Source organism: Aotus nancymaae, unplaced genomic scaffold (genome assembly GCF_030222135.1).
Source record: "Aotus nancymaae isolate 86718 unplaced genomic scaffold, 86718_ANA_hifiasm-v0.15.2.pri h1tg000076l, whole genome shotgun sequence".
Lineage (NCBI taxonomy): Eukaryota > Metazoa > Chordata > Mammalia > Primates > Aotidae > Aotus > Aotus nancymaae.
In genome coordinates this window covers 20480805-20507279 of record NW_026988491.1, presented here as the reverse complement: position 1 = coordinate 20507279, position 26475 = coordinate 20480805, and the positions used below count along the sequence as shown (strand labels likewise).

Genomic DNA, 26475 nt, shown 5'->3' with positions numbered 1-26475 from the left:
TAGATGGCACCTCAGGCTGAATTCTTTCTTTAGGGAGGAGGAAGCAGCCAGGCCTGGAGTCATTTCCCTGGTAAACTAGGCCTTGGCTTTCTCTCTTCCCCTCCCTCTGGGTGGAGAGGTGGCCAACATCCTCAGTCAGGGCAACTGTGGGTCAGTCACCCATAGGCTGGACAACGAGACTGTCCTGAGAATCCGCAGGGGGCTGGGCTGAGTTGGCCGGGTGGAAGGACAGGGAGGGTCCTGGCTGGGGTTGAGGGGCCCTTGGTGGAGGCAGGGCGGGTCTCCATGTCCAGCCTCTGCACCCCAGCTTCCAAGGCAGAGGGGGTGGGGCAAGTGGAGGCTGAGCGGAGGGCTGGGGGCAGGGTGGGGGCCCAGGCTTCCTCCTGCAGGCCCCGCCTGCCCCAGCAGCCTCTGCTTCCGCCACTGGCCTGGCAGACAATGCTCTGGCGGGGAGCAGGGGCCCGGGGCCAGGGCCGTCCATCCCCCCAGCTACACAGGAAGACAGAAGTCAGAAGACCAGTGTGTCCTGGAGTGAACCCGCTGCCCAGGCGCTGGGATTTAGGGCTTTGGATTCCCAGAGGAGGCCCTTCCAGTTTGACTCAAACTGGTTTCTTTCAGCCTTAAAATGGCAGGGCCCAGGGACCCTGTGGGGGAGGGGGCGAGTTGGGAGGGATGGGCCTGGGAAAGTCTCTGCCTCGTCTCCCCGCTCTCCTGCAGCCCTTGCCCTCCCTTGCCCCCTGCAGGGCCTTTGCACCGTGGCCTCCACCCTCCACCTGCAGTGCCCTCTCTCCAGGTCCCTCAAGCCTGCTGCATCGGGGTCTCAGTCCAGGGGTTCCCTGTGGCCTGCCTCTCCATCCTTATCTTAGAACCCTTCCTGTCCCCTCTCCCCTGACACAGGCCCTGACCTGTGCTGTGACCTCCTGTGTCCCCAGGTCCCCTTAGTCATTTCTGCTCTGCCTCTCCTGCCCACTCCCCCTCCTGGCACTCTCCCCTGAACCCTCGGGGCTCTGCTCCTGTAGTCCCTGGGCACTGCTGCCCCCAGCCCCTGCCCACCCGAATGGCGTGTGCCCCTCTGTCGCCTGTGTACCTGCCAGCATCCCTGGCCCTGGAAACACCCTCGATGGGCGGGGTCATGGCAGGAGCCACCCCTGATGCCACGCCTGGGCCAAGGGGAAGGGGCAGGCTCTGCGGAGAGGTCCTGGACAGGCAGTATGGGACCTGGGGTTCCTGTTCCTCGACACAGACCACAGCCGGCAACCAGGCCGTGGACCAGGAGCTTGGCCCCACCGAGTTCCTCAAAGAGGCTCTGGCCCTCTGAGTCAGCGCAGGGAACAGAGTCCAGAGTCAATCAGCCCTCCCTGGATGGGGGCAGCCTGGAGGTCCCCTCCCTGGACTGAGATGGCCTGGAGTTCCCCTCTCTAGATCCAGATGGCCTAGAGGTCCCCTCCCTGGACCCTGATGACATGGAGGACCCCTCCCTGGGCTGGGATGGCCTGGAGGTCCCCTCCCTGGACCGGGGCACCCTGGAGGTCCCGGTGCCTGCCCTGGCCCCACTGCCGCAGGCCAGGACTCAGCTCTGTCCTTGGCCTCAGGCCCAGCCCTGCCTGCTGCTGGCCTTTTGACCCGAGTGTCACCCCCGGGGCCTTACATGGAACTTAACTTGTTCCTGCAAGTGGCTCCCAGGGCCCAGCTATCCCCTCCTTGCCTCTCAGACTCAGCCAAGCGGCACCGCCTAAGGGAAGCCCTCCCTGATCTGCCTTTGGCTCTCCCTGTTACATCTGGTCCCATCCAGCTCAGATGCGAGCGGTCTGTCTCTCCTGCTAGACTCTGAGCTTGACTTAGCAATTCCTGGACTGAAGGGGACCGCTACACTTTGGAGCTGATTTTGGTATTATCAGGGCCTCTCAGCGCAGGCCTGGCACATGAGGCCCACATGGAGATGCTTGTTGGTTGACACTTGCGGAAGGAGTGAGCTCTGGAACCTTCCTAGATGCACCGAGCTCGCCCCCGCTTCGCCCTGGCCACTCACGGTGTGGGGCTGGCTTCAGGAGCCCTCTCCCTCCTGACCATGAGGTCCCGGGGCAAGAGCGCAGGTGGGATTCAGCCGTGAGCAGGAATGGAGCATGTTGTGGCGCCCATTCACCGTCATTGATGCCGTGACAGCAACCACAGGGAAGAATCATACAACCGGAGAAAGCAGGGGAAGGCCTGGAAGGAGTGGAGCCCACGCACGCGCGAGCTGGTGGGAAGGTGAACGGAGCAGCCGCTGGGGACACCACAGAGAGAGCTATGGCCACGAGGCATGCAGCAGGCCCCTCCCGCGCGTCAGTCCGGGAGAAGTGGCAGCAGGGACTCACCAGACACTCGCACCCTGAGGTTCACACCCACACCACTCACAGAAGCCAAGGGGTCCCAGCCCCGCTGCACCCAGGGGGTGGAGGAACAGAACGGGCCTGTCCACACCTCCTCTCTTGCTACCTTGGGGCTGGGCCTGGCCCCTGCCATGTGCTGTGTGTCCTGGGTGGCCAAGCGGGTGCTTCTGGGGCCTGCAGACCCCTCGGCCCCTGGGGACTGTAGCTTCAAAAGCTCATCCTGCTTCTCCTCATGGGGACAGCAAAGGCCCCAGACGCCATGACCCCACCTGGCCTCAGTGGGGACATGGGATAGAGGTGCGGCCAAGTGTCCCCCGGTCCTACAGGGTCCTCTTTGAAGCCCCCCCAGGCAGGCAGCACTACACAGGGACGGGGAACTTGCCAGGGTCATACAGCCCAGCAGCCTGGAAGCCAGGTCTTTGGGAATCCACGCCCTGCACTCCCGCCCTGTGTCCTAAGGGCGGGACAGACTCCCCTAGTCCTGGGAGTCCAAGCTCCCGCGCCCAGGCCTGGCGCCCACCAGGTTTTTCCGCTGCCCTGGAGTGCCCTCTGGTGGGCCTGCTGGGCGTTGTCAGAGAGGACTGGCTGTGGATGAAGAGCTGCGTGAATCCTGGGGCCTGGGGGAAGACCTCCGGTTTCTCAGGAGGCACCGATGTCACTGCACCATTGTGCTGATGGAGCCTGGGACCGTGAGGCCGGGACGGGAGGCCCGCATTTAGGCTCCGTGCTCAGGGTCTGGTCATGAGGTGGAAATGGGGTCAGTGGGGTCCCAGGAAGGAGCTTTCAGTGCCCCGAGGCCCTGGATATCACCAGCCTCACCTCAGAACTGCCCCTGGGTCCTTGTCTCACAGGAATCCAGATCATCCTTTGCAGGGGACGTTGTGGACTCCAGCCCCGGACAGGCCCCTTGCTGGCTTGCAGGTTCAGACAGCCGTGAGAGCACAGGCTGGCCTCCCTCACTGTTACTGCCCAGCTGCTGACCTTCAATCCTGGTCCTGCCTCTACCCACTAAGGAGAGACTGACTCCTCCCCTCCCCACAGAAAAGAGGTCCTGTGGCTCCAGAACTGAGAAGGGTGCCCTGAGGTCACCTAGCACCACACCCCTCCCCACATCGCTCCCATGAAAAACAGAGCCAAGAGGGCAGGTCCTGTCCAGGGCCTAGAACATGATGAGGGTCCATCCAGGTTCCAAACTGGACCCAGTGGGTGAAGAAGAGATCTTCCTCTTTTGTATTCTCTAGATCAGCACCACTACCAACAAAAACACTACCATTACCACCACTTCCTCCACCATCAACCCCTGTACCTCCATCACCACCTCCATCACAATCATAACCACCACCACCACCATCATCACTATCATCACCAACACCACCATCACCATCACCACCATCATCACCATCACCACTAGCATCATCACCACCTCCACCACCATCATCACCATCACTATCATCACCACCACCGTCACCACCATCACTACCATCATCACCATCACCACCACCATCACCACCATCATCACCATCACCACCACCATCATCACCATCACCACCACCATCATCACCATTGCCACCACTGTCATCACCATCACCACCACCATCACCATCACCACCACCATCACCATCACCACCATCATCACCATCACTACCACCGTCATCATCATCACCACCGTCATCACCATCACCACCATCATCACCACCTCCACCACCGTCATCACCATCACCACCATCATCACCACCTCCACCACTGTCATCACCACCACCACCATCACCATCACCACCAGAGTCGTCGCCATCACCACCACCGTCATCACCATCACCACCATCATTACCATCATCTCCACCATTACCTCCACCACCATCACCATCACCCCTGCCATCACCTCCAACATCACCACTACCATCATCACCACCTCCACTCCCGTCATCACCATCACCACCACCACTACCATCACTTCCTCCACCATCAACCCCCTACCTCCATCACCACCTCCATCACAATAATAACCACCACCTCCACCATCATCATCACTACCACCACCACCACCACTACCACTTCCTCCACCATTAACCCCCTCACCGCCATCACCACCTGCACCGCAATCATAACCATCACCTCCACTGCCACCACCATCATCATCATTGCCAACAAGAACATCTGCCAAAGAAGCCCTCTCAATGGTCACCACTGGGAAGCCCATGGCAGCCGCAGCCATGCTTGTGTGTCTCCCACACGTACCTCAGGCACCGCTCTGCACTCGAGGTGCTGGGAGAAGGCAGAGTGCAGACAGCCCTGGCCCAAGACCTTCCTGGAAGCTGCACTTGAAGAGACAGACAGACACCGTGCAGTGGGTCCAGGCTGAGATGGGAAGGCAGAGGGTGTGTGCAGGCAAGGGAAGGGAGCATCTAAGGATACGTTGGACAACCAGGAAGGCTCCCTGGAGGAGGTGCCAGCCACTTCAGTAAGCTGAAGAGGAGTCTCCTGGTGAGAAGGTTGTGTAGGAGGGTGCTCTAGGCAATGTGCTCCAAAGAGAGCATGAGAGGTCTTTAGGGAGAAAGGGTGATGGTAACCAGGGCTGGAGCTCAGTGCAGGTGGGTTTGACGAGAGTGGGTGTGCTCCTGGGAACCCCAGGGAAGTGTCTGCAGTGGCCCTATGGGGGCAGGGCAGGCCCTATCACCCCATTTTAGAGAAAAGACGGAAACTCCTGGGAGAAGTCCACTCACCCAATGCTGATTTGAAGCCAGTGCCCATGTGTCCCCATGCATGGCTCTGCGGGCTTCGCTCCTGCTCACCTTCGTGCTGTCCCTCAGCCAGGAAGATGGTTTCTTGGACTGTCTGTCTGGCTCACCCTTCAGGGCTCAGCAATGGCTGTCCTCCCCCAGGAAGCCTTCCCTGAACACCCCTGTCTGGTGCATGTGTTTTTGAAGCGCTCATGGCACTGGGTTCTTGTAAGTTTCTGTGGCATCTTCCTTCAAAGGCCGAGCCACCTCTGATTTCTCCCCAAGACCCTGGGGCCTGGCCAGCATGGCCTGGCCATCAAACACAGTTGATGCCACCCCTCACTCTCCTGCTGCCACCGGTCCTGGCGAACGAGCCCCCGGCCCAAATGGGTGAGCCTGGAAGCTTGCCTGTGCTTTCGTCACTGGGATGTAACTGCAGGCCCCTCTGTGTGTCCCTTATCTGGCCTTTTCCATGGCCGCCTGGCCTGTGCGATGGGTCCTGGTGGGAGTGGAGGAAATCTCAGATCACAGAAAGTCTGTGGCTCTTTCTCTGGGCTTTTATCTTATTTTTTAGAGACAGAATCTAACTCTGTCACCCGGGCTGGAGTACAGTGGCAAAATCTCAGCTCATGGCAACCTCTGCCTCCCAGGTTCAAGCGATTCTTGTGCCTCAGCCTCCTGAGTAGCTGGGATTACAGGCGTTCATCATCGCATCCAGCTAATTTTTGTATTTTTAGTAGAGACAGAGTTTCACCATGTTGACCAGACTGGTCTTGAACTCCTGACCTCAAGTGATCTACCCGCTTTGGCTTCCCAAAGTGCTGGGATTACAGGCGTGAGCCACCACACCTGGCCTTTCTCTGGGCTTTAAAAAGTTCCACCAGGGCTGGGTACTGTGGCTCAGGCCTATAATCCCAGCACTGTAGGAGGCTGAGGTGGGTGGATCACCTGAGGTCAGGGGTTCAAGACCAGCCTGGCCAACATGATGAAACATCATCTCTACTAAAAATACAAAAATTAGCCAGTCGTGGTGGCTCATGTCTGTAGTCCTAGCTAGTTGGGAGGCTGAGACACGAGAATCGCTTGAACAGGAAGGTGGAGGTTGCCGTCAGCCAAGATCACACCACTGCACTCCAATCTAGGCAGCAGAGTGAGACTCGGTCTCAAAAAAAGAAGAAAAAAAAAAAGGTTCCACCACCAGAACCAGGCCTGCTGGATGGATCCTGTGCAGTAATATATCTGTTTTCACATCTCAGTGGCCCGCAGTGATTCAACGCAGTGCACAGGCAGCGCCCTGTAAGCTGTTGGTTTGACTTGTACGTGTTTTAATCTCCTGGAATCCGGATCCATTTCCTCCTGGCCTGGCTGAATGAGAAGACCACATTTTAGCCACTTTCACTGGCGAGGAATTAGTTTGATGTGTATGTCTGAGGCATGTTGATTTGCATTGTGATTCCCATCCTGCAAAATCTTTGCCATCTCGGCTCCAGCTCCTGAAAAGAGCGTTATAAAAGTCCCAAACCCTCCTTTTGTCAGGGACCATTTCCCACCAGGCAGGGAGGGCAAAGGCACCTCGAGTGCTCAGGGTGATGTGAAGTGCAGCTAAGAGGGCATTAAAAGTGGGGAATGTTCAGGAGCGGCAGCTCTTTGTGGTCTCAGGGGCTTTGGAGTGGGGGAATCAAACATCCAACTCGGGTGACAGAAACAACACGCCCTGCAGCCAGCCCCCGGGGAGGAGGCTGGGTTACAGGTGCACTCAGGTTCGAGGGTCCCAGGCCTGTGTCTAGTGACCTCTGTGTCCCTACCTCTCCATCCAGCCTGCCAGCCCCCAGAGGTGGGGACGTGACTGTTCTCTGCACATCCCAGCACCTCACTCCAGACTGGAACATGACGGGTGCTCAGGAATGCCTGTCCAGTGTGGAGACAAATGAACCCGGAGCACGAGGGTGCAAATGGGTCCTGCTTTATGGCTCACGGGGACTCAGGGGGATCCAGCAGCTGGGACAGGCCTGGCACAGCAGCTGTTCACTAAACAGGAGCTGTTATTATTATTTAAATCCCTTTTAATAGTCCCATTCCACACAAAACATATCCCATCCCCACACAAAACACAATCCCAGAAGCCCCTTGCCAGGGCACCAGGGAAAGTGTCTGTCCCCAGGGAAACACTGAAGTTATCTTTCCTTTTATAATCTTAGATCTAGGGTGACCGACCATCCCTGTTCGCCCAGGACTGAGGGGTTCCTGAGATGTGGAACTTCCAGTGCTAAAACTGGGAACATCTCAGGCAAACCACACCTAGATCTGATTCCATCATTACAGCCCACACTGGTCCACAAAGAGCAGGGTGAGGGTAGGGGGGCGTGCTGTCCCCACCCACAGCAAACCCATCCATCCATCCTGTATTAAACATCCATCCATCCATCCATCCAGTATTACACATATCCATCCATCCATCCATCCATCCATCCAGTATTACACATATCCATCCATCCTTCCATCTATCCATCTAGTATTACATATATCCATCCATCCATCCATTCATCCATCCATCCATCCATCTATCCATCCAGTATTACACATATCCATCCATCCATCCATCCATCCATCCATCATTACACATATCCATCCATCCATCCATCCAGTATTACACATATCCATCCATCCATCCATTCATCCATCCATCCAGTATTACACATATCCATCCATCCATCCATCCATCCATCCATCCATCCATCCATCTTTCTATCCATCCAGTATTACACATATCCATCCATCCATCCATCCATCCAGTATTACACATATCCATCCATCCATCCATCCATCCAGTATTACACATATCCATCCATCCATCCATCCATCCATCTTTCTATCCATCCAGTATTACACATATCCATCCATCCATCCATCCATCCAGTATTACACATATCCATCCATCCATCCATCCATCTTTCTATCCATCCAGTATTACACATATCCATCCATCCATCCATCCACTATTACACATATCCATCCATCCATCTATCCATCCATCCAGTATTACACCTATCCATCCATCCAGTATTACACATATCCATCCATCCATCCATCCATCCATCCATCCATCCATCCAGTATTACACATATCCATGTCGACCCTGGCCAAGGGCCAATGTGGTGTCATCGGCACATGGGCTATCTAAACTGGAAACCCAACCCTGTTGCTCCCCTGTATGGAGTCAGTTCATGGCTCCCATCGCCCTCAAGGTCAAGCCCAGGATCCTTGGGTGGGCAATCAAGACTCTGCCTCCACTCCAGCCGTACAGAACATGTGCCTCCCCACAGGGGCCATGCTCTTCCAGATCTCAGCTTCTTGCAGGTCACCTCCAGAAACCCTCCATGTTTAGTGAAGGAAAACCCAATAGAGTCAGCAGCTTAAAAAGAGAGCTCAGAGTCCTTGCTGCCCAGAGAAGAGAAAAGAGGGAGCCCATGGGTCCACCATGGGCCTGGAGGAGGGAGGCGTGGTGGGCTCCTCCCCTACACTCCTGTACTTCAAGGAGATCTGGGCAGGGTACATGGATGCCTGTCCCAACCCCCTGGGCAATTCGGGACTGGTCCTGCTTATGGCCACCCCACAGTCAGCTCCTCTCAGCCCTCTCTGGGAACCGTGGGGCCGGCGGGGTGGGGGGTGGTCTGGCAGGGGGATCAGGCACCTGGCTTGTCCTGCTGGGCCATGCCCTAAGCTCTGCCCAGCATAGGCCTGTGGGGTCAGGACATGGACCTGCATTGATTGAATGCCCGTGTGCGCCGGGCACTGTACTCATTTTTAGGTTAATCCTTTTTTTTTAGATGGAGTTTCACTATTGTTGCCCAGGCTGGAGTGCAATGGTGCGATCTCCACTCACTGCAACCTCTGCCTCCTGGGTTCAAGCGATTCTTGTGCCTCAGCCTCCTGAGTACCTGAGATTACAGCATGCACCACCACACCTGGTTAATTTTGTATTTTTTGTAGGAGTGGAGTTTCTCCATGTTGGTTAGGCTGCTCCTGAACTCCCAACCTCAGGTGATCCACCCACCATGGCCTCCCCAAGTGCTGGGATTACAGGCGCGAGCAACTGCCAGGTGAATCAGTTTTGAGTTAGCGCATTCCCCTGTCAGAAGAACCCCATGGGGTGTGGGCTCATGATTACTATGCCCGGGATGGGGACATTGACAGCTCTACCTGCGGTCACACAGGTAAGAAGTAGCTGAGCTCCATGGGGCCCAAAGGTGACCATCTGGGGCCCTAGGGTGTCCTGATACTTGCCATGTTCCCATGCTGACTGGGAACCAGAGAGGCTTCCGCTCCCAGCAGAAGCACAGGCTCCACCTCTCCCCACTCAATCACCCACTACCCACAACAGGTGTGAGACCCTTGTGCCCAGATCCTGGCCACCCTCACGTTCAAGATAATCAGAGCCATGATCCCATGTAGGGGGAGGGGGACCTGCTTGTGATCACGCAGACCTCAGAGGCTTGGGACCAGCTCCGGGAGCCCTGGCTGTGTGGAAGGTCAGGAACAGCTGCCCTGTTGCCCTGGGCAACTCCTGCTGCCTGTGTGCGGTGTGGTGTGTGTGCATAGTGTATGAATGTGGCATGTGTGTGTGATGTCGTGTGTGTGTTTGTGTTTTGTATGTGTGGTGTGTCTGTAAGGTGTGTGTGGTGTGTGTGGTGTGTGTGGTGTGTTATGTGTGTTTTGTGTGTTTGTGTGGTGTGTGGTGTGGTTTATGTGTTGTGTGGTGTGTGACGTGTTATGTGTATTGTATGTGAGTTGTGTTTTGTGTGTTTGTGGTGTGTGTTGTGTGTGCTGTGTATGGATAGTATGTGATGTGTATGTGGTGTGTGTGTTGTACGTGGTGTGGGTTTTGTGTATTGTGTTGCATGTGTGTTTTTTGTGTTGTGTGTGTTGTGTGTTGTGTGGTGTCTGTGTGTTGTGTTTTGTGTGTTGTGTGGTGTCTGTGTTGTGTGTTGTTTGTGTTGTGTTTGTGTGTGTTATGTGTATGTAGTGTGTGTGTTGTGTGTGGTATATGTGTTTTGTGTGGTGTGTGTGTGGTGTGGTGTGTGTGTGCCGTGCACGCGTGGGCTGTGAGCTCCTCTCACCCCACATTTCCCCAGCCCTGGAGCCATTCAAGAACCCTCTAAGACAAGGACGGAGAAACCGACCCCGTGGTAGGAGCCCCTCATGGGTCCCCGAACAGCCCGGATCCCACTCAGCCCTGCCATTCTCCGCGTGCCGCCTCTCCCCGCGGCCTGCAGGGGGCAGCACCACGCCGCGATCCCCCTGCGCTCCGAGGCGCGGCCCCGCCTCCCGCTCTCCCGGGGAAACTGAGGCACTGAGATGCAGCCGAGGCGGCGAACGAACCCGGGCGTCCCGCCCGCCGACCGTCACCCCCTCCTCTCCCAGATGAACCCCACCCGGCCGGCCTCAGAGCTGATCCCACCTCGGGCGGGAAGCAGATAGGGTGAGGGTCGGCGCGGCCGGGTGAGGGTCGAGCGCCCAGACTCGCAGCGGGGAGGCCTCCGGTGCTATCCTCATGGTTCCAGCTCCGCCACAGCCTGACAGCTCCCGGCGATCCACCCTATTAACGGGCGCCGAGACCGAGATTGGCGGCAGTGGGGACAGGGGTCCCTGACTCCGGGCGCGGGTGGGGTCCCTGGTCCGCCTCGCGGCCCCGGGGCCCGGCACGACCCCGCCGCCCGCCACCTCCAGCCCGCGTCCGAGCGCCCTCAGTGCAGCCGCCGGGTGGCAGCATCCGCCCGCGCCCGAGCTGCGCCCGCGCCTGCCACTGGCTGCGAGGACGCGGCCAGACCCTCCTGCTCCCAGGCTTCCAGGCCGTGAAATGGGGCTGGCTGCCCTAGAGTGGGGCTCTGGGGTGCCGGGGCCACCCAGGGGCGGAGTTATTATTGCCCTTTCACTTCTTCCTGTGCCTCGGTTCCCCCGTCTGTGTTGATCTCCAACGTCCCTTTTATCTGGGAACCCTCCCCATCCACACACAGGGCTCGGCTGCACCGGAGGCCTCAGATCGAGGGGCCCAGGAATGGCCTGCACCGGGGTTGTGGAGAAGGTTCAGGGATTTGGAGGGATTAAGAAGGGATCGGGGCAGGGGGTCGGGCGGGACTTCGGGTGGAGGGGAGGCAGCCTCTGAACTCGAGGTCTCTCCCCAGGCCTAGACGGTGGGAGAGGGCGGCCGCATGCAACCCTGACACACACAGACTGTCGTCTTGATGGCTGCAGTCCCTGCTGGTCCTCGAGGACTGAGATCTTCCCCGTCCCGTCCTCCTGCAGCACCGGAGCCATCCAGGGCTGAGAAAGCACAGAGCAGGTGGGGAGCCTTGCCTGGACAGGGATCTGAGCGCTCTGACCGTGGGTACGGGTCCCTGCCCCTGAGGACAGGCAAGGCTTGGCGCAGCAGGGTCTGCGGGACCCTGGTGCTCACTCGCCTGGGGCTGAAACAGGCTAGATGTGCTCTGGGCGTGCGAGGCGCCGAGTCAATCTGACTTCGAGCTCTCCTCAGGAAACCTGAACACGGCTGGGCGCTGCAGAGGAGGCCACAAAAACCAGGGTGCGGAGCAGGGAGCCTCCCCCAGTGGCCGGGAAGCCCCTCGATCTCCTTCCACAGGCCTCCATCACGGTGCTTGGCCACCGGGTTCTGCAGGAGGCCACACAAGCCATCTCCCTTCATGTGGCCAGGCTAGTCTGTCTGTCATCTTTTAGGTCCCAAAACTGGGCTAGCGCAGGTGGCAGCAGTGCTGGGACCTGGGGTTGTGGGAATCTCCGATCGAGTTTTACTGGAGTGGCAGCGACGCCTGGACTAAGAGTATGGCCCCAGAGTACCTCATGCGGATAATTTTTGCGGGGCGGGGAAGTGCACTCGGAGAGGCGATGGGAGTGGGTAGTCTCTCCCTCCCCCACCAGAAACTGGAAGCCAAGTGGCCACTGCGACTTGTACCGGTCTTTTCCCACCCCCAGCTGTACCCCCACCCCTAGCCCCGCGTGCGCTGAGGAGCGCAGGTGTCTCTCCTGAGCCGCACCCTCCCCACACCCCCACCCTCCCGTCACCCAAGCCCTCTTCCCCCCCCCACCAGTCCCCAGAGGGCAATCGGAAGGGAGCTGGCCTCGGGAGGGGGGGCCCCCCGGAGGGGTAGATGCGTTTGTGTGTCACGGGGGAGGGAGGAGAAAAGGGAGGGGAGAGCCAGGGAGAGAGGGAGAGAGCGCGGGGCGAGCGAGGAGGGCGGGCGGGAGGCGGATCCTCCTACCTGGGGCGCGCTCGCTCGCTCGCGGCTCGCTTGCCGGGGCCGCGAGTCACCTGGGGAGGCGGACAAGTGCGGACACATTGGCCGCCGCGGCGCTCGGCGAGGCGCGCACGGCCTCAGGCGGCTGCGCCCAGTGAAGGCTGCACCCGCCCGCCAGCCGCGCCCCGGCCCCCGGCCCGCGCTTGCAGGGGCCCACGGTCACTCAACCGGGCTTCGAGGTTGCGGCACCCAGCCTGGGTCACTTCCCCGGGCGCACGCGGCGGCTTCCGCGGCGGCGGCGGCATCCCGGGCTCACCATGGTGGCAGCGCGCGCCGAGTGCCCGCGCGTCGCCGGCCGCCCGAGCCGCAGCGCCGGTTGAGCGCGATCTGCCCGCAGCCCTCTGGCCCCTGCCCGGCCCTGCCGGGCCCGCGCGTCCCCTCCGGCCGCCGCTGTCTATGGCGCAGCCCCCCTCCCTGGATCATGCACAGAAACTTTCGCAAGTGGATTTTCTACGTGTTTCTCTGCTTTGGCGTCCTCTACGTGAAGCTCGGGTGAGTATCCCGTGGGCGGGGACGGCAGCCAGGGGACAGGACAACACGAAGGAGCTGCCTCGAGGGCGTCCCCGCGGGGACGTGGGGACCGGAGGGGACCACGGCAGCTCTCGGGGCTGGCCCGTGTGTCAGACCCTCGCCCCAAGCCAGCAGAGACACAGCCAAACCCCCCGAGTTCCCGAGGGGCGCCGAGCCCATGGTGGGAGGAGAGAGAGCGGGGCGCGCGGGCGGCCCGGCCGGGCTCGGGTAGCGGCGAGCGTGCCCGGCGCGTACTTTCACCTGTTTGGGCTCCAGGCCCCGGGGGTGGGACGCGCCTTCCCTCCTCCGGGCCGCGCTGGGCGCCGAGCCCGGGCCGAGCGCTCGCCGCCTGGAGGGTGCGCCGGGGCGGGGTCAGGGGGCGTCCAGTGCCTGGGGGGGCCAGGGGAGGGCGGGGGGCGCGCACCCGGCCGCGAGCGCGCAAGCCGGGGCACCCGCCGCGGCCCTTCGTCTCTATCCATCACCCAGACGTGTTGAAATTACCTTGACAACTCGTCCGGCTGGCTCGGGGTGGGCTGCGGGGCCGGCCCGGCCGCCTCGGGCTCGGTCCGGGGCCCGCGCCCCGCCCGCCCGGGGCCCTAGGCCCTGGGCCCGGCCCCCTCTCGCCGCGCTCCCCCTGGCGCGGCCCGCGGGCGGGCGCCCGGCGAGCCGCTCTAGCTGCTCTCTGCGGTAGCTGCTCCGAGTCGTATTTCCACATTCCTGAACCCAGCCGAGTCCTTACCTGTTGAGCCGAGATCTCCTTTAGACAGAATCTGTCTCAGTCTCGCTCGAAGTGGGGGTGGAGACGCTGCGTGAGGGAGAGGGGGTGCGGTGCACCTCGCCGGGGGCGCCCACGGTCCGCGGCTGGCCCTGCGCTTCTCGAACCTGCGGGGACCAGCGCCCGGCCGCGCTCTGCGCGCCTACTGTGCGCCGCCTGCTGCAGGCGAAGGGGAAGGCGGTGAACAGAGCCGTGGGAGGGGCTGGTCCCGGTACCACTGGCGGGAGACGCAGCTTCCCCGGCGGAGGTGGAAGCAGGCGCTGGGGATCGTCTCTCCATCACCCTCCATCCTTTCTCTACTCCGCCATTTTACAGATGGAGAAACTGAGGCCCAGGGCATGCAGAGACTAAAACCGGTGGTTTCAGAGGCAGGACTGGAAGCCCCCGTCCTAGCCTCAGCCCTGCAGGTCTGGGCGGGCGTGTCTGCCGGTGTCCCTGTTTATCATAGGTCTGTGGGTAGGCTGTGTCCCCAGGTGTTTGTTTATGGAGGTGAGGGGTGCGGGAAGTCAAGCCTGCTGGGCTAGGGGTGGAGTGGACAGGCTGCTGTTTTCCTTCCTCTCCAGCAGTCCTGCAGTGACTCCTGCTGGGCCCCCCAAAGTGATGGCAACTTAATGAGGCTCTGTCCCTGCAGCCTGATTCTCAGAGCTGAGGCCCTCCCCCACCCCAGTACCCCTAGAGTTAGGCGCTTTTACGCTACGGTTTCAAGGATGAGGAAACTCGGCACAAGAGCTAAGTCACTGTCTTCAAGATTCAGTGACAGAGCTGGGCTTCGGTTGGCTGTGGTCCCCCCACTGTGGGCCTCTCTTCCTAGTGTCCATTCTTCTGCAGCAGTCATCAGAAAGCAGCGCCTCCGCCTCCTGCTCCCCCAGTGAGTGAGTGGGAAGAGCTCTGGGATCCCCGTAGGTAGCAGAAGGAGCTGACTTGTCCACCCCAGCCCAGCTCCTGGGGCTGCATGCCCTTCCCAAGCTTCCTGGTCCCTTCTGTAAATGGGATTGCAGCTCTGGCCATCCTGAACAGGATGGTGGCCAGTGTCTGAGAGAGGTCTGCGTGAGCAAGACCCCACCGGGTCTCCCTGTTAGCCCAGTCTGAGCCCCAGGCCCCTGTCTCAGCCTCCCGCTGGGAGCGGGTAAGAGCGAGGCAGTGGCTGAGTTTCCTTCTGTGTGGCCCTGGCTCCGCCCTCAGGCCCCATCCAGGACCCTCGGAGGGGAGACTTCTTCCCTGGTGTGCCAATTTAAACACACACTCCCCACCTCCTGGATTTCCAAAATGCGGTCTAGCAACACCCTGCGGAATGAGGACCAGGAAAGCTGGAGATCTCCCCGGGGGTCTGCTGAGGGGAGAGCCAACCCCTCCTTCGAGGTTCACCTGCTTCCGCCAGGACTGGAGAGAAGGACCCTGCTTTCTTCACAAACCATCTTGGCTACACACAGTGGTAGAAGAGGGAAGCTGGGCCCAGGTGTGTCTGAAGAGGTTAAATGACCTGGAAGCCCACTGCATTAAGGAGGAGGTTTGGGAGTCTGGGATCATGGGCCGTCTGCTCTGTCCTCCTGTCACGCCTAGCCTGTGGCCTTGAGTGAGATTTTTAACCTCTCAGCCTCCCTTTTCTCATCCAAAAAATGGGGTCACAACATCCCCTTCACTGCATGCTGCCCATGTTAGTGCTGGGGCCTTTGCCCTGGGGGCGGTGGAGATGTGTGCCAAAGAGCACCTGGAGACACCAGGAGAGCCTTTCTTATTGTTAATGACTATGATGTCACTGACACCCCGGTGACTCCTCCAGATAGTGTATTCCGGGGCCTCTACATCCCAGGATTTGGGATTTTAAGAGTCATAAAGATCTGACCACAGATCAGAGGTTATGTAAGCATTGGTGCGAGATTCCGTGGTCACTCCCCTTCATGCTGCATGTGTTTAGTGTATGCAGGGGAGCCACCTGGGCACATGTGCCCCTAAACCTGGTGCAACTCACATTTGCAACCCCTGGAGGACTCTAGCACCATCAGGAATCAGAATGCAGCCTCCACAATCCCCTCAGGGGTCAGGGCCCAGGAACAGATGAGCCTGGAATTTTGAGCAATTTGAAAACCTGATGGCTTCAGGGAGTCACAGTTCCTCACCCAGGGCCCTTTTTGGACTGAGTGGCCTTCAGCTCCAACCCTGGAGAAGGCCAAAGCAGAACTCGGAGGAGCCTGTCTGGAGTTTGGACACCCTCTGTTCACTGGAACTGGAGTCGCTGAAGCTCCAGGACCAGCCCTGCCGCAAGCCTGTCCCTGCCTTTGGGGTCAAAAGCAGAAGGGCTCAAGAGCCCTGGACTGGGAGTGATGGAGGTGGAGGGATGGAGGTGGAGGGATGGAGGTGGAGGGACGGGGGTGGAGGGACGGGGGTAGGGGGATGGGGGTGGACGGATGGGGGTGGAGGGATGGAGGGGGCTGCTTCCTGCTGGGAGACAAGCCTCCACACCAGGTCTGGAGTTAGAAAAATCCTCTTCCTCAGGGCGACCGGCCAGACCGTCCAGCCCTCCCTTTTCTTGCCATCTTCCTGCTTTGCGCGGTGGTTCAGATGTGGAGGGATGGTCCCGTGGAGCCAGGACTGGCTAACAACAGGAGGTGGGAAACTAGACCTATGTTTCTGGGCTAAAAAATAAAAATAAAAATAAAACTAACTGGAAGAGGGAGAACGTCCTTGTAGGTCTACCCCTTCCCAAACTCATCCCCACTGAGCCCTCAAAGGAGAGCAGAAGCAGCGGGATGGGGAAGACGGAGTGGGGACGCCTCTGTGTGTGAGAGCCCCACCTGCCGGCGATGCCTTCCCACTGGCGGCCTCTCCAAAGAGGTGCCCAGGCAGCGTCGTACAGGGTCAGCACCAGCGCAGGGCTGGGCCTGGTTGGCCATGGCAGTGCACAAGTGCGACCCACAGCCAGCCTCACTAAACCCAGGGCGCACGGGGGGCAGAGAGGCTCAGCACACTCGGTGCGTCTGTGCACACACACCTGCCCTCACAGACCGCCCACGCTCCCGCAGGCACACACAGGCACGTGCATGCACACACGCGCAAACGTTGCGGAGCACGGCCCCCAAGAGGAGCACAGCTCCCGCGCAGCTCCCCCGCGGAGCCATCCCCAGGTGCACCTTCCCGAGCGAGGCCAGAGCTCTGTGGCTCCCTAAAGGTGGGGGTGCGCGTGTCCCGGCCAAGGCAACTTGGGCAAGCCCCGGAGGCGGCTCCCACCGCACGCTCTGGTCAGCCTCCCTTTAAAAAAACCCGCCGGGGGGAGGAGGCGGATGTAGGGGCGGCCCATCCAATGGCAGCTGCGCGCCTCGGGAGACTTGGAGACTTGAGCCAGAGCGAGCGACAGAGTCGGTTCGCACCGACAGACGGACGGAGGTCCAGACCACCGCCAAGGCGCTCCCGCTGTCCCCGGCAGGGTCCCCGCCCCGCACTCTAGCCCCAGCTCCCGCCGCTGCCCTAGACCTAGCGCCATGCGCGGCCCTGGCGGCGGGGCACGGGTGACAACTGCGCCCGGGCCCGCGAGACCCGGCCCCTAGCGCCTAGCGCTACCGCCCTGCATCGGGGAGTTCCGCGGGGGCCCCGGCCTCAGCTGGCCCAGGCGCCCTGCCCGCGGAGCCTGCCTAGCCCGCCAGGCGCGTCGGCCCACCATGCTCCTACTGTCGCCGAGCAGCGCGCTCGTCTCCGTCTATTGCCCGCAGATCTTTCTCCTCCTGTCCAGCGGCAGCTACCTGTGAGTGCCGCGGGCGACGGGCGGGGTGGGCGGGTGGGCTCCCCCCGGGCCTCCAGCGCTGGAACAGGGCGGGCAGGGAACGCGGCAGCGAGGCCCTTGGGCGGGGCACCGGGTCACCGTCGCGCGCAGGAGCCGGGGGACTTTAGGTCGCCTCGCCAGCCTAAGCCGCCGAGGTGGAGCACTTGGCGGGCAGCTACGGCAGTGAGAAGTCCTGGCTTTGGGATCAGAGAATGGATGGTTCGAGAGCGGCTCGCCTGCTGGAGTAGAGCAGGCTGTGCACTCCCAGCGCTAGGGCCCGGGTGCACGCGGGTGGCGCCGAGATTCCCTGAGCATCCAGTGGAGTCCCGGACCCCCGGGGGACCCCTCCCCATATTAACCCACGCGGCACGCAAGAACATGGCACACTTGGGAGAGCCACACGACACACCCGCTCCCTCGTCAAACACTGGCACGCACGTGCACGATGCGCTCCACCGGACAGCGCCCGGACAGTACCCCTAAGTCGCTGCGGCTTCTCGCCACGCTGGGTGGCCTGATCCCTGCCCCTGCCGAGTCCTCACCTGGGAGCGAGGAGGACTCACATTGTGCAAGGGCGGCTGCATTCGCCCAAGTGTCTGGACCGAGGGAGAGCACGGAGCGTGGGCGGGCGAGTGTGCGTCTGGCAGGGCAGAGCCCACTGGGCTCTGAGAAGCTCCGGGCAGGACCGAGGCCGGCCCAGTGAGCCTAGGGGGCTCGTGGCGGTGGCTTCGCCCAATTCCTAATGGGACGCATATGCTCTGGCCTCTGACTTAAAGAGAAGTTTGATTTATGGAACCGCCGTTTGGGGGAATTTAAGCTGGATGCTACTGATTAAACCTCAGAGCCTGCTCTCCCTCTCCTTCTCTTCCCTTCCCCCTCCCCCTCCTTTACACGCGGGCCACGTCCGGGGTCGCCTGACGCGGCCAGAGGGGGCAGCCGCCGCCTTCCCCTCCCAGCACCACCCGCTACCCACCGTGGGCTCGCAGTCCTAATAAATCGCCGCGCCCCCACCCCCATTTAATAAACACGCAGCCAATTTCTTCTCTAGCTCCTAGGAAATTACTATCCTACCAGTTTTCCTTCTATAAATAGTCGCGCATCTTGAAACAAAAGTTCGCAACCGCAGCCAGATGCTGCGAGGCCCGCGGTTTCCCGGGCTGTGGGACATAATTACAAGGTCCGGGCACAGAGAGCGCTCCAGGCCCAGCGGGCAGCCCCGGCTGCGCAGGCATCGCCTGAGGGGGGCGGGGTAGCAGGGCGCATGCGGGTGGGGACCGCCTGGTCAGTAGGTACCCAGGCTAACAAAGTGCCAGGCCAGCGGGTCCTGTTTCTGGTGTCCTTCCAAGGAACTGGATCAACCAGGGGGCCTTGGAATTTCAGCCTCTGGCGGTTGGAAGCCAGAAAGCCTCCCCATCCTCAGAATCCTGGCAATTCAGCCTTAAGCCTTGCTAGAGAATTGGCAGCTCCGATGCTTGGGAAATCTTTTTTGGAGCCGGCTGGCTGAGATTCGGTGTTCGGGGAGAGGTGTCCGGGGTGGGAAACCAGGAGTCCTGCGGTAGAGGGGAGCGCGGGTTGGGGTAAGGGTCGGAGAGAGGGAGGTGAGCAGGGGCCCCAGGAGCCTGGTGGGAGTTGATGCCAAGGCAGCAGTGAGGGGCCTCTGGGGCAAGGCGGTGCCCAGTGTACCTCCGAAGACCCCAGGTTTACCTCGGGGCTCGGGGCTGGCCCCTCATCTGGGCCTGCAGTGACTACACTCGCCAGGCTTGCTCCCGGAGTGTGCACTGCCAGCTGTGTTGGCAGAAATTCTCCGAAGGAAGCAGCTTTTCCAGACATCCCTGGGCCAGTGCTGGGGTCCGGCCTGGGTCGTGGGGGACAGGAAGACAGACTGCATCCCTGCCTTGCCCTCAGCAGCTCCTGCCCCCCAGGGAGGAAAACGCTGATGCCAGCCTTGCCCAAGCAGAGACGAACCAAGACACATTCCCTGGAGGGAGGGGGGCGGGTCTTGGGTTTCCCCTGTCCTGTTTGGGTGGGTGCAAGGCTGACCATAGGTGGGAGTAGGATCGGCCTTTGGGATATGAGGATTTTTGGGCTAGGAGGGGGCGCTGGGTGGGGGCTTCATTCTGCTCCAGAGAACTTTCAGGAACTTTCCAGATCCCCTTGCTGGGATCCCAGACACTGGCCGACAGCTGATCCTACCCCTTTCATCCGAGCTGCTCCCGTAGCTCCCTGTCCTGGGCTGTGGCCCGTGCACACCGAATCCCAGACGCATGCCTGGGCCCCTGCGGCTGATTGGGTTGGACGGGTGTGTTGGCCTGGAAGCGCCCTGCGACCCGCTACATGCTGACTTGCAGCCGCGCTAGGCGGCTCTGGCCGGCACTCGCCTTCTCTGTGCAGAGTTCTGCTGTCATCGCAGGAGCTCCTAGGGCTTGGGGGTGGGGGGGGTTAGTCAGCACCCAAGGGAGGGCAGGTGGGGGACCACAGGCCAAGAAGAAGGTTTGTGGTGCTGGGTCAGCTGGAATGGGGGTCTGGCTGAGGCCTTGACCAGGACCAGGCTGAGCTGTCCCAGGCAGGTCTCTTCCGGTCTCAGCCTTCCTCTCCCAGATGCGGGGGTTGGCTCTGACGACCCCCCCAGGTCTTCCGGTAGGAGCCTCTCATGGTGACCGCCCGCTCCTGGGAGCCAAGTGAGTCATGGGTGACGGGGCGGTTACTCACCGACCACCTGGCTGTGGCGAGGTTGGGGGGGCGCTTACCACTGCCCTGCCAGGCCAGGCCTCTTCCCGGCTCCACCGCTGTGGCTTTGTCGGTGATGCCAGCCATAGTCCCAGAAGCGCTGTGGCCATGACCCTTGGGGGGGAGGAGCTGAACCAGGCCTGCTCCCGTGGCACCGTGGCCTGTGTGGGGACAGGATGTGCCCCATGGCTCAGGCATGTTCAGGTTGCCCTTGGGGAGGGGCAGCTCCCAGCCTTGAGGGTCTGCATCCATCCAGGTCTGGGAGGGGCTCTGCTGTGTGCCCTGAGCTGGTCCATGGGCCTCTCTGGGCCTCAGTCTCCTCAAGGGTCACTTGGGATGGTGATCCCCGCCCCCCCACCCGCCAAGGCTCAGACTAGGCCACATGTAGTTGGAACTTGAAAGTTCGGAACATTCCATAGAGGGTGTGCACGTGGGGTTAGAGCTGGGAAATCTGATGAGATCTCAACTGGGGACCTCCACTGGAGGGGGACAAATGGAGCCTCTCTAATCACAGGAAACTCCCCAAAACTCATCACCATGTGGCCGAGACCCACCCACCATTGGCTAAAGGGGAGAATGTGCATCCAGGACCACCTGTGTGCGGTGGGAGGCCAGGAGGTCCTGGGGTGGTGCTGGCTCCACAGCTGCGTGCTGAGGCCTGCAGGATAATGCGCCGTTTTATACCACGGTTTTCCTTGAGTCTTTGTGAGGCCAAGAGGCATGATAGTGACTCAGATCGGGGTCCTCATCCCGACTCCACAGGCCCCTCACTGCCTGGCTGTGTCCCCAGGCTCAGCTCTTCCCTCTCCAGTGCGGATCATGGGTGGCCGTGGGAAGCTCTCACTTGATGCCTGGTGCAGTCAGCGCTCAGGAGACCGGTGATTCTCAGCTATCAGGAACGGGGAGGCTGGCACGGGCAGCACAGAGGAGGGCCCAGCAGCTGCGTTCATTCAGGAAGGAGTGATGGACTCTCTAGGGTGTCTCAGAGGGCTTCCCAGAGGAAATAACTCTCAGACAGGGTTTTGAAGGATGGATAGGAGTTGGCCAGACTAAACAGGCACGTGAAAGAGACCCCTGGAAGAGGGAACAATACTGTCAAACACATTCACCAAGCGTTCTCCTCCAGGGAGCCTCAGAGCATCTTGCTGAGGTGGCCGATGGGACACCAAGATCCCAAGAAGAGGCTGTTTCCCAAGGTTGCTCAGAGCCCAGGGGTTCAGCTCTCCTAGGTCCAGCCTCTTCACCTGCTCCAGTCCCACAGGGAGAGGAATTGGGGTCTCTCGGGGCCTCAGGCTCCAGCCAGCTGCTGGAGGTGCTGATGGGAGGCGAGCTGGTGATGCCGAAGGAGGTGATTTTTGAGGCGCCAATGGCTCATTACCATTTCCTCATTCACACGCTCTCCTGGGCTCCTCTGGGGACACAGTGATCACAGCCCAGCAAGTCATGGTCCTGCCCCTTCCCCTCCCCCCCACCACACCCCTGGAGCCTCGAGTCAGCCTTGCAGGGCAGGTGGGGGCCTGTGGGTAGCCCAGGGCCCCTGCTTGGGTGTGGACTAAGGCTGTGTTCTCGGGGCACCCTGGCAGGCCCTGAGGTGTGGCATGGTGGTGTGGGGTGACGTAGAGGGCTCAGTTGCGGGTAACCAGGCCATCAGCCTAGGGCCAGGATGCGGAGCCCCCAGAACCAGGGCCCACGCACAGCCAAAGCCTGAGCTGTCACGCTCATGCTGCTCCCCGTCCTCCCAGGCAGATGGAGGGGCCACAGCAGGCTCCTAAGGCTGCCGCCCTGCACAGCCCTGGGTCCGGCTCAGATGGGGCTCAGCTCCCCTCCCAAAGGGACAGGAGGCCGGGCGCCCTCCCTTGTCAGATGAAACCCCGGCCCAGGGCTCCTTCAGCCTGATGAAAGGGTCATTGTGTGGCGCGGGCCGCCCGCTGGCCAAGGACAAAACCACCGTTTGTCCTCCCTCCCTGGCGCGGGGCTGGGGGCCTCACCTCGGGCTGGCCGGCAGGGTGGGGGTGGATACAGGTGCGCTCCCTCCCCCCTTCCTTGTCTTCCTGCTCAGCCTTCCTGGGGCCCCTCCCCCACTCCTGCCCCTCCCACAGGGCATTCTCATCCTCTGAGTGTGGGTCCTGAGGCTTGGGTCAGCTCAGCTGTTGGCAGAGAGGCAGTGAGCTCTCCAGCCCCAGAGGCATACAAGCAGATGCAGGAGGAGTGAGGGCTGGGGATGCTGGGGAGGGGCCCCGCCTGGGCAGAGCAGCAGCGCTCACAGGTTCTCTGTGCAAGCAGCGGGTGGAGTGGTTGGCCTTTCCACCGAGGCCATCCACAGTCTCAGTGGTGGAGTGGCAGGTGAGGCTTGGCACGGGGCCATTGACACTTCCTCCATCCTCAGGCTGGAGCAGGTGGCAGCTGAGGTGCTGGGGCTGCCATGAGGTTGGGTCTGAGGCTATGTACAGAAGGCACTAACGTCACGCAACCCCAAGTGGCCTTTGCAGCTTTAGAGCGTGAAGCGTGTAGGTGCCCAGAGCTGGGCCTGGAAGCCACCCACCCGATGAGCAGCTTGCTGGGTGCAGCAGTGAGGAAGAGCCGGAGTGAGCATCCCCCGAAGTCCCTTCCCATGACACCTGCAGGCCTCTGTCGCTTTCTGGAACCCCGCCGCACTGTGATCCCTGCTCCAACCCTTCTGAACCCAGTTGGAGCTTTGAATGGACCAGCCCCCCTGGAGGGAGGGAGCTGGGCACAAGGATGGGTGGTGTCTCAGCTAGCCTCTGAGTAGTGGGTATTGGTGTGGCCAGGGTGCAGAGGCGTCCAGAACTGAGACTCAGGCCTGCGCAGTCCTGAGTGGTGAGACAGATGGCAAAGCCCCTTCCAGTGGGAAGTCCTCCAGAATACACTGCCTGCCCTGCAGACCCCTGCCTGGGGGACAGAGGAGGAGGCATTCCACTTCTGGAGGACTCATGTTCCCCCAGAAGGCCCTGGCAGGACTGAGGTGTGCATGGCACCTGGGGTCTGCTTTGGAATCTGCATCCCCATTGGCTGCCAGAGAAGGCGAGGGAGGAGAGGCCTGTCTGCCATGGTAGGTGGTGGAGTGAGGAAGATGAGTCACGGTGCAGAGTCACTGGCCCAGGTCAAGCTGCTGAGCCCAGATTTGAGCCCGGGGCCTCCTGGCTGTCGGGTCTATGCCACTTGTCCCGGTGTCTTACCGAGGCGGGTTTCCAGCCTCAGGCGAGCTCTGTTGCCCGTCCCATTTCCTGCCTGTCCTCTCCAGGCAGAAATCAATGCTGCCAATTGCTTAGACTGTGTGTTGACCAAGAGTCCCCGGGCCCTGAGCGAGGGTCTCAAGGTGGCAGGGGCTGCCTCCAAGGTTGGCTTTGGGACCAGAGGTGCAGCTCTTCTGTGGGTACGGGAAGCCCAGAGGCCTTCTGTTCTGGGCCTTGTCCTGTTTTGGCCCCTGACCCAGGAGCTCTGAGACCAGCCTAGCCAGCATGTCGCCTGTGTTGGGTCAGCCTGGGTGTGGTCCCAGATGCCCAGGTCCTGTTCCTGGCTCAGCTGTGGGTTTGTGGCAACCTTGAGAGCATCCCTCCCTTCTCTGGGCCTCAGTTTCCCCATCTGGGTGGTGGGTCTGGATGCTCTCCTGGTCCTCCCCCCCCCCCACCTTCCTGCTGGCCCCACCACCACCCTGAACTTTCCCTTTATGCCACAGCTGGATGGCAGCCCCCACGGCCCGGTGATCAAGGCTGGCCGGGGGTGCAGGTGTGGCTGGGAAGAAAAGGACCTGCCTCCCTCCCTTCCACCGTCATTTACCCAAAGCCCTGTGGGACCCACAGCAGGAGTCCTAAACTATCTGTGAAGAGGGTGGCCCAGGGAAGCCCTCTCAGGGAAGGCAGCCTCTGACCTGGCCCTAAAGGACGTGCTGGAGGGAAGGAAGGTGGGTTTCCGGGGAAGGGACAGACATGGGCAAAGGCCTGGAGGTGTGAAGAGGGCATGGCAGCTGGGCATAAGGAGTGGGAACAGCAGGTTAGAGGGGCTGGGGCAGGGGAAGGTGAAGTGGGGGTAGCACCAGAGGCAGTGATCTCAGGTCTGGGGAGCCCAGGGCAGGGAAGAGTGGCTTTGGCAGAGCTTTAAAAAAAACCACTCTGGGCAATGAGGTGGAGGATGGGGAAGCAGGGAGGAGGCTGGTCCTGCCCGCCGGCTACTCCGGGGCTGAGGAGAGCGGATGGCTGAGGCTGCAGGACTGTCTGTGGCAGGGGTGCCAATGGAGTGTTGGCCAGGTCTGGGGATGCAGGGTTGCCTGCCCCCTCCCCAGCGCTCAGGGCAGTACCAGGCACTCACTCAGCCAGTGCCCAGCAAATCTGTCAGAGGGTGTGATAGCCCCCTGAGGGTCTGGGGCCCAGCGAGCTCCCAGCTCAGGGCCCTTTGCCCAGGGGTGGCAGGGGCTGTGGTGGCCCCAGGTGTGCTTGGCCCCCAGTGGAACAGGTGGGAAGGAGGAGTGGGTGGCCGGGAACTGGATGACTTCCCGGCTCCCTTGACTCAGGTCTTCCCAGGGTGACTTCACTGCTGGCACTGGTGGGCAGTGTTGGGAATTTCCAGGTGTGGCTGACCACCCCACCCCCAGGAAGGCAGCTCCATCGCTCTGCGGTATCCATCTCCCAGGGCTCTTCCTGTGTGCCCCATGCTCCCCTCAGCCTGGGGAGGGCTGGCCTCCGGGGCCCACCCGCCTGTGGGCTGAAGTGCTCACTTAGCCTTATCACTGCCCCAGCAGGGTTGTCACCCCCCTTGGTGGCACTGCCCTGGGGGTGGAGTCGCATGTCAGGCACGCCTTCTTGAGCCTCAGGGTGTGCAGGAAGTGTTGCTGGGGGTGTGGCTGGCCCAGCATCCCTGGATGCCAGGTAGGCTGGAGCTGTGGAGAGAGCACTGGAGAGGGAGTCAGGAGCCTCAGGCTCCATTTCCTCCATGTCTGCAGTAGTCCAGAGCGCACAGCCGGAAATGGCCAGGCTGGGCTGCTGTGGGCCGGCACCCGGGGAAGGGCGCTGGGCCAAGGGCTGCAGACTGCACACGGCCCCCCCATTCTGTCTCAGAATGTGCCTCACCAGCGTGTGGCCTGGGGCTCCCCCCAAGGCCGTAGCTCCTGGAGATGCAGGGGTCACCTGGCACTCCACTGTGTGCTTGTGCTTCCTTCCCGCATCTTTAGGAGCCAGGCAGGGTGTGTGCTGCCTCCGCCTGGTGGGGGAGTCCTCCTGTGGTCCAGCCCCTGCCTCAGAGCAGCCTTAGACGGGAGGCTGGGACTGGCCCCCGACCTTCAGAGGCTGGGAGAAGCCAGGCTTTGCAGTCAGCTTGGACTGTGAGCCCAGAGCCCAGCCTTCCTGCCTCCCACGACTGGGATTCCTGCAGCAGGGAGGGCGGGAGCGTGGGAGAGGCAGAGCCCAGAGGTGGGGAAAAGCCACCGGGTCAGGTTCGGTTCTTGTCTCTGATACCAAATCACTGCCACGTCGCTGTGTGGCCTGGCATGGGATGCCGCTCCTCGCTGAGCCGTGTCTGTCAAATGGGAATGATGAGCTCCAACTAGGGGCTCGCTGTGGGGAAGGCAGGGACAGCACTCAGGACCTCAGGCCACTTCATTCAAGGCCCCTGGAGTTCTGGGGGGCTGGCTCCAGAAGCACTCACTCAGCCAGGCTGGTAAGAGGCCGAGGAGGCTGCCCCCGGGAAAGTGGGGACCCTGGGCCGCAGGCATCCAAGCTGAGCAGTTGGCTAGTAGGCTGTGGCGGCCGAGGAATTCCTGGAGGGAGCATTCCAGAGAAGCGGGCTGCTTGGAAGGTGAGGGCATGTGGAATTATGCACAGGGGCTCTGAAGGTTCTGAAGTACAGGTCAGTGTCCTGTGGTTTGGGGGTGGCAGTGAGTGGGTGAGGCTCTCATTTCACAGGAGCACAGGGGGCTTCTGGCCCAGTCTGGGTCCCCAGCTTTGGAGAATGCTGATGGCAGAGACTGCCTTGTGGGGCTGGCCTGGCCCCGGCTCATGCTCTGTCTGAGAACTCTGTGGCCCAGGCCTGGATTGGGCCTGGCTCCCGTCTGTTCCTGGAAGGAGGACCCTTCAGGACTGTGGCCTGAGGCTGAGTCTCAGGGCCAGGAGCTCAGCCCTGCCTTGCAGTCTGCAGAGAGGTGATGGCTCGGCCCCCAGACCTGCCACTCAGCCAAGTCCAGAGCAGACAGGAAGGCCGAGGTGGTGATACAACCATGAAGTGTTCAGACTCTTCCTGGTCATGGGCCAGCGGGGCCTGCCAGCTCCCTCCTACCTGTTCCACCTGTCTGTCCACCCGC

General features: G+C 61.1%; 1 protein-coding gene across 2 annotated transcripts in view; it reads left to right on the top strand.

Moving 5' to 3' along the window:
- The first annotated feature begins 12820 nt into the window (after positions 1-12820).
- WNT7B (Wnt family member 7B) overlaps positions 12821-26475 on the top strand; it is a 41035-nt gene continuing 27380 nt past the window's right edge. The window contains exon 1 of one of the 2 annotated variants that reach the window (XM_064368355.1): positions 12821-12891. In XM_064368355.1, the coding sequence (XP_064224425.1) occupies positions 12821-12891 (71 nt within the window). Of the gene's footprint in view, positions 12892-17337; positions 17421-26475 lie in introns of those variants that run through there. The other variant, XM_064368354.1, reaches the window with a different exon arrangement.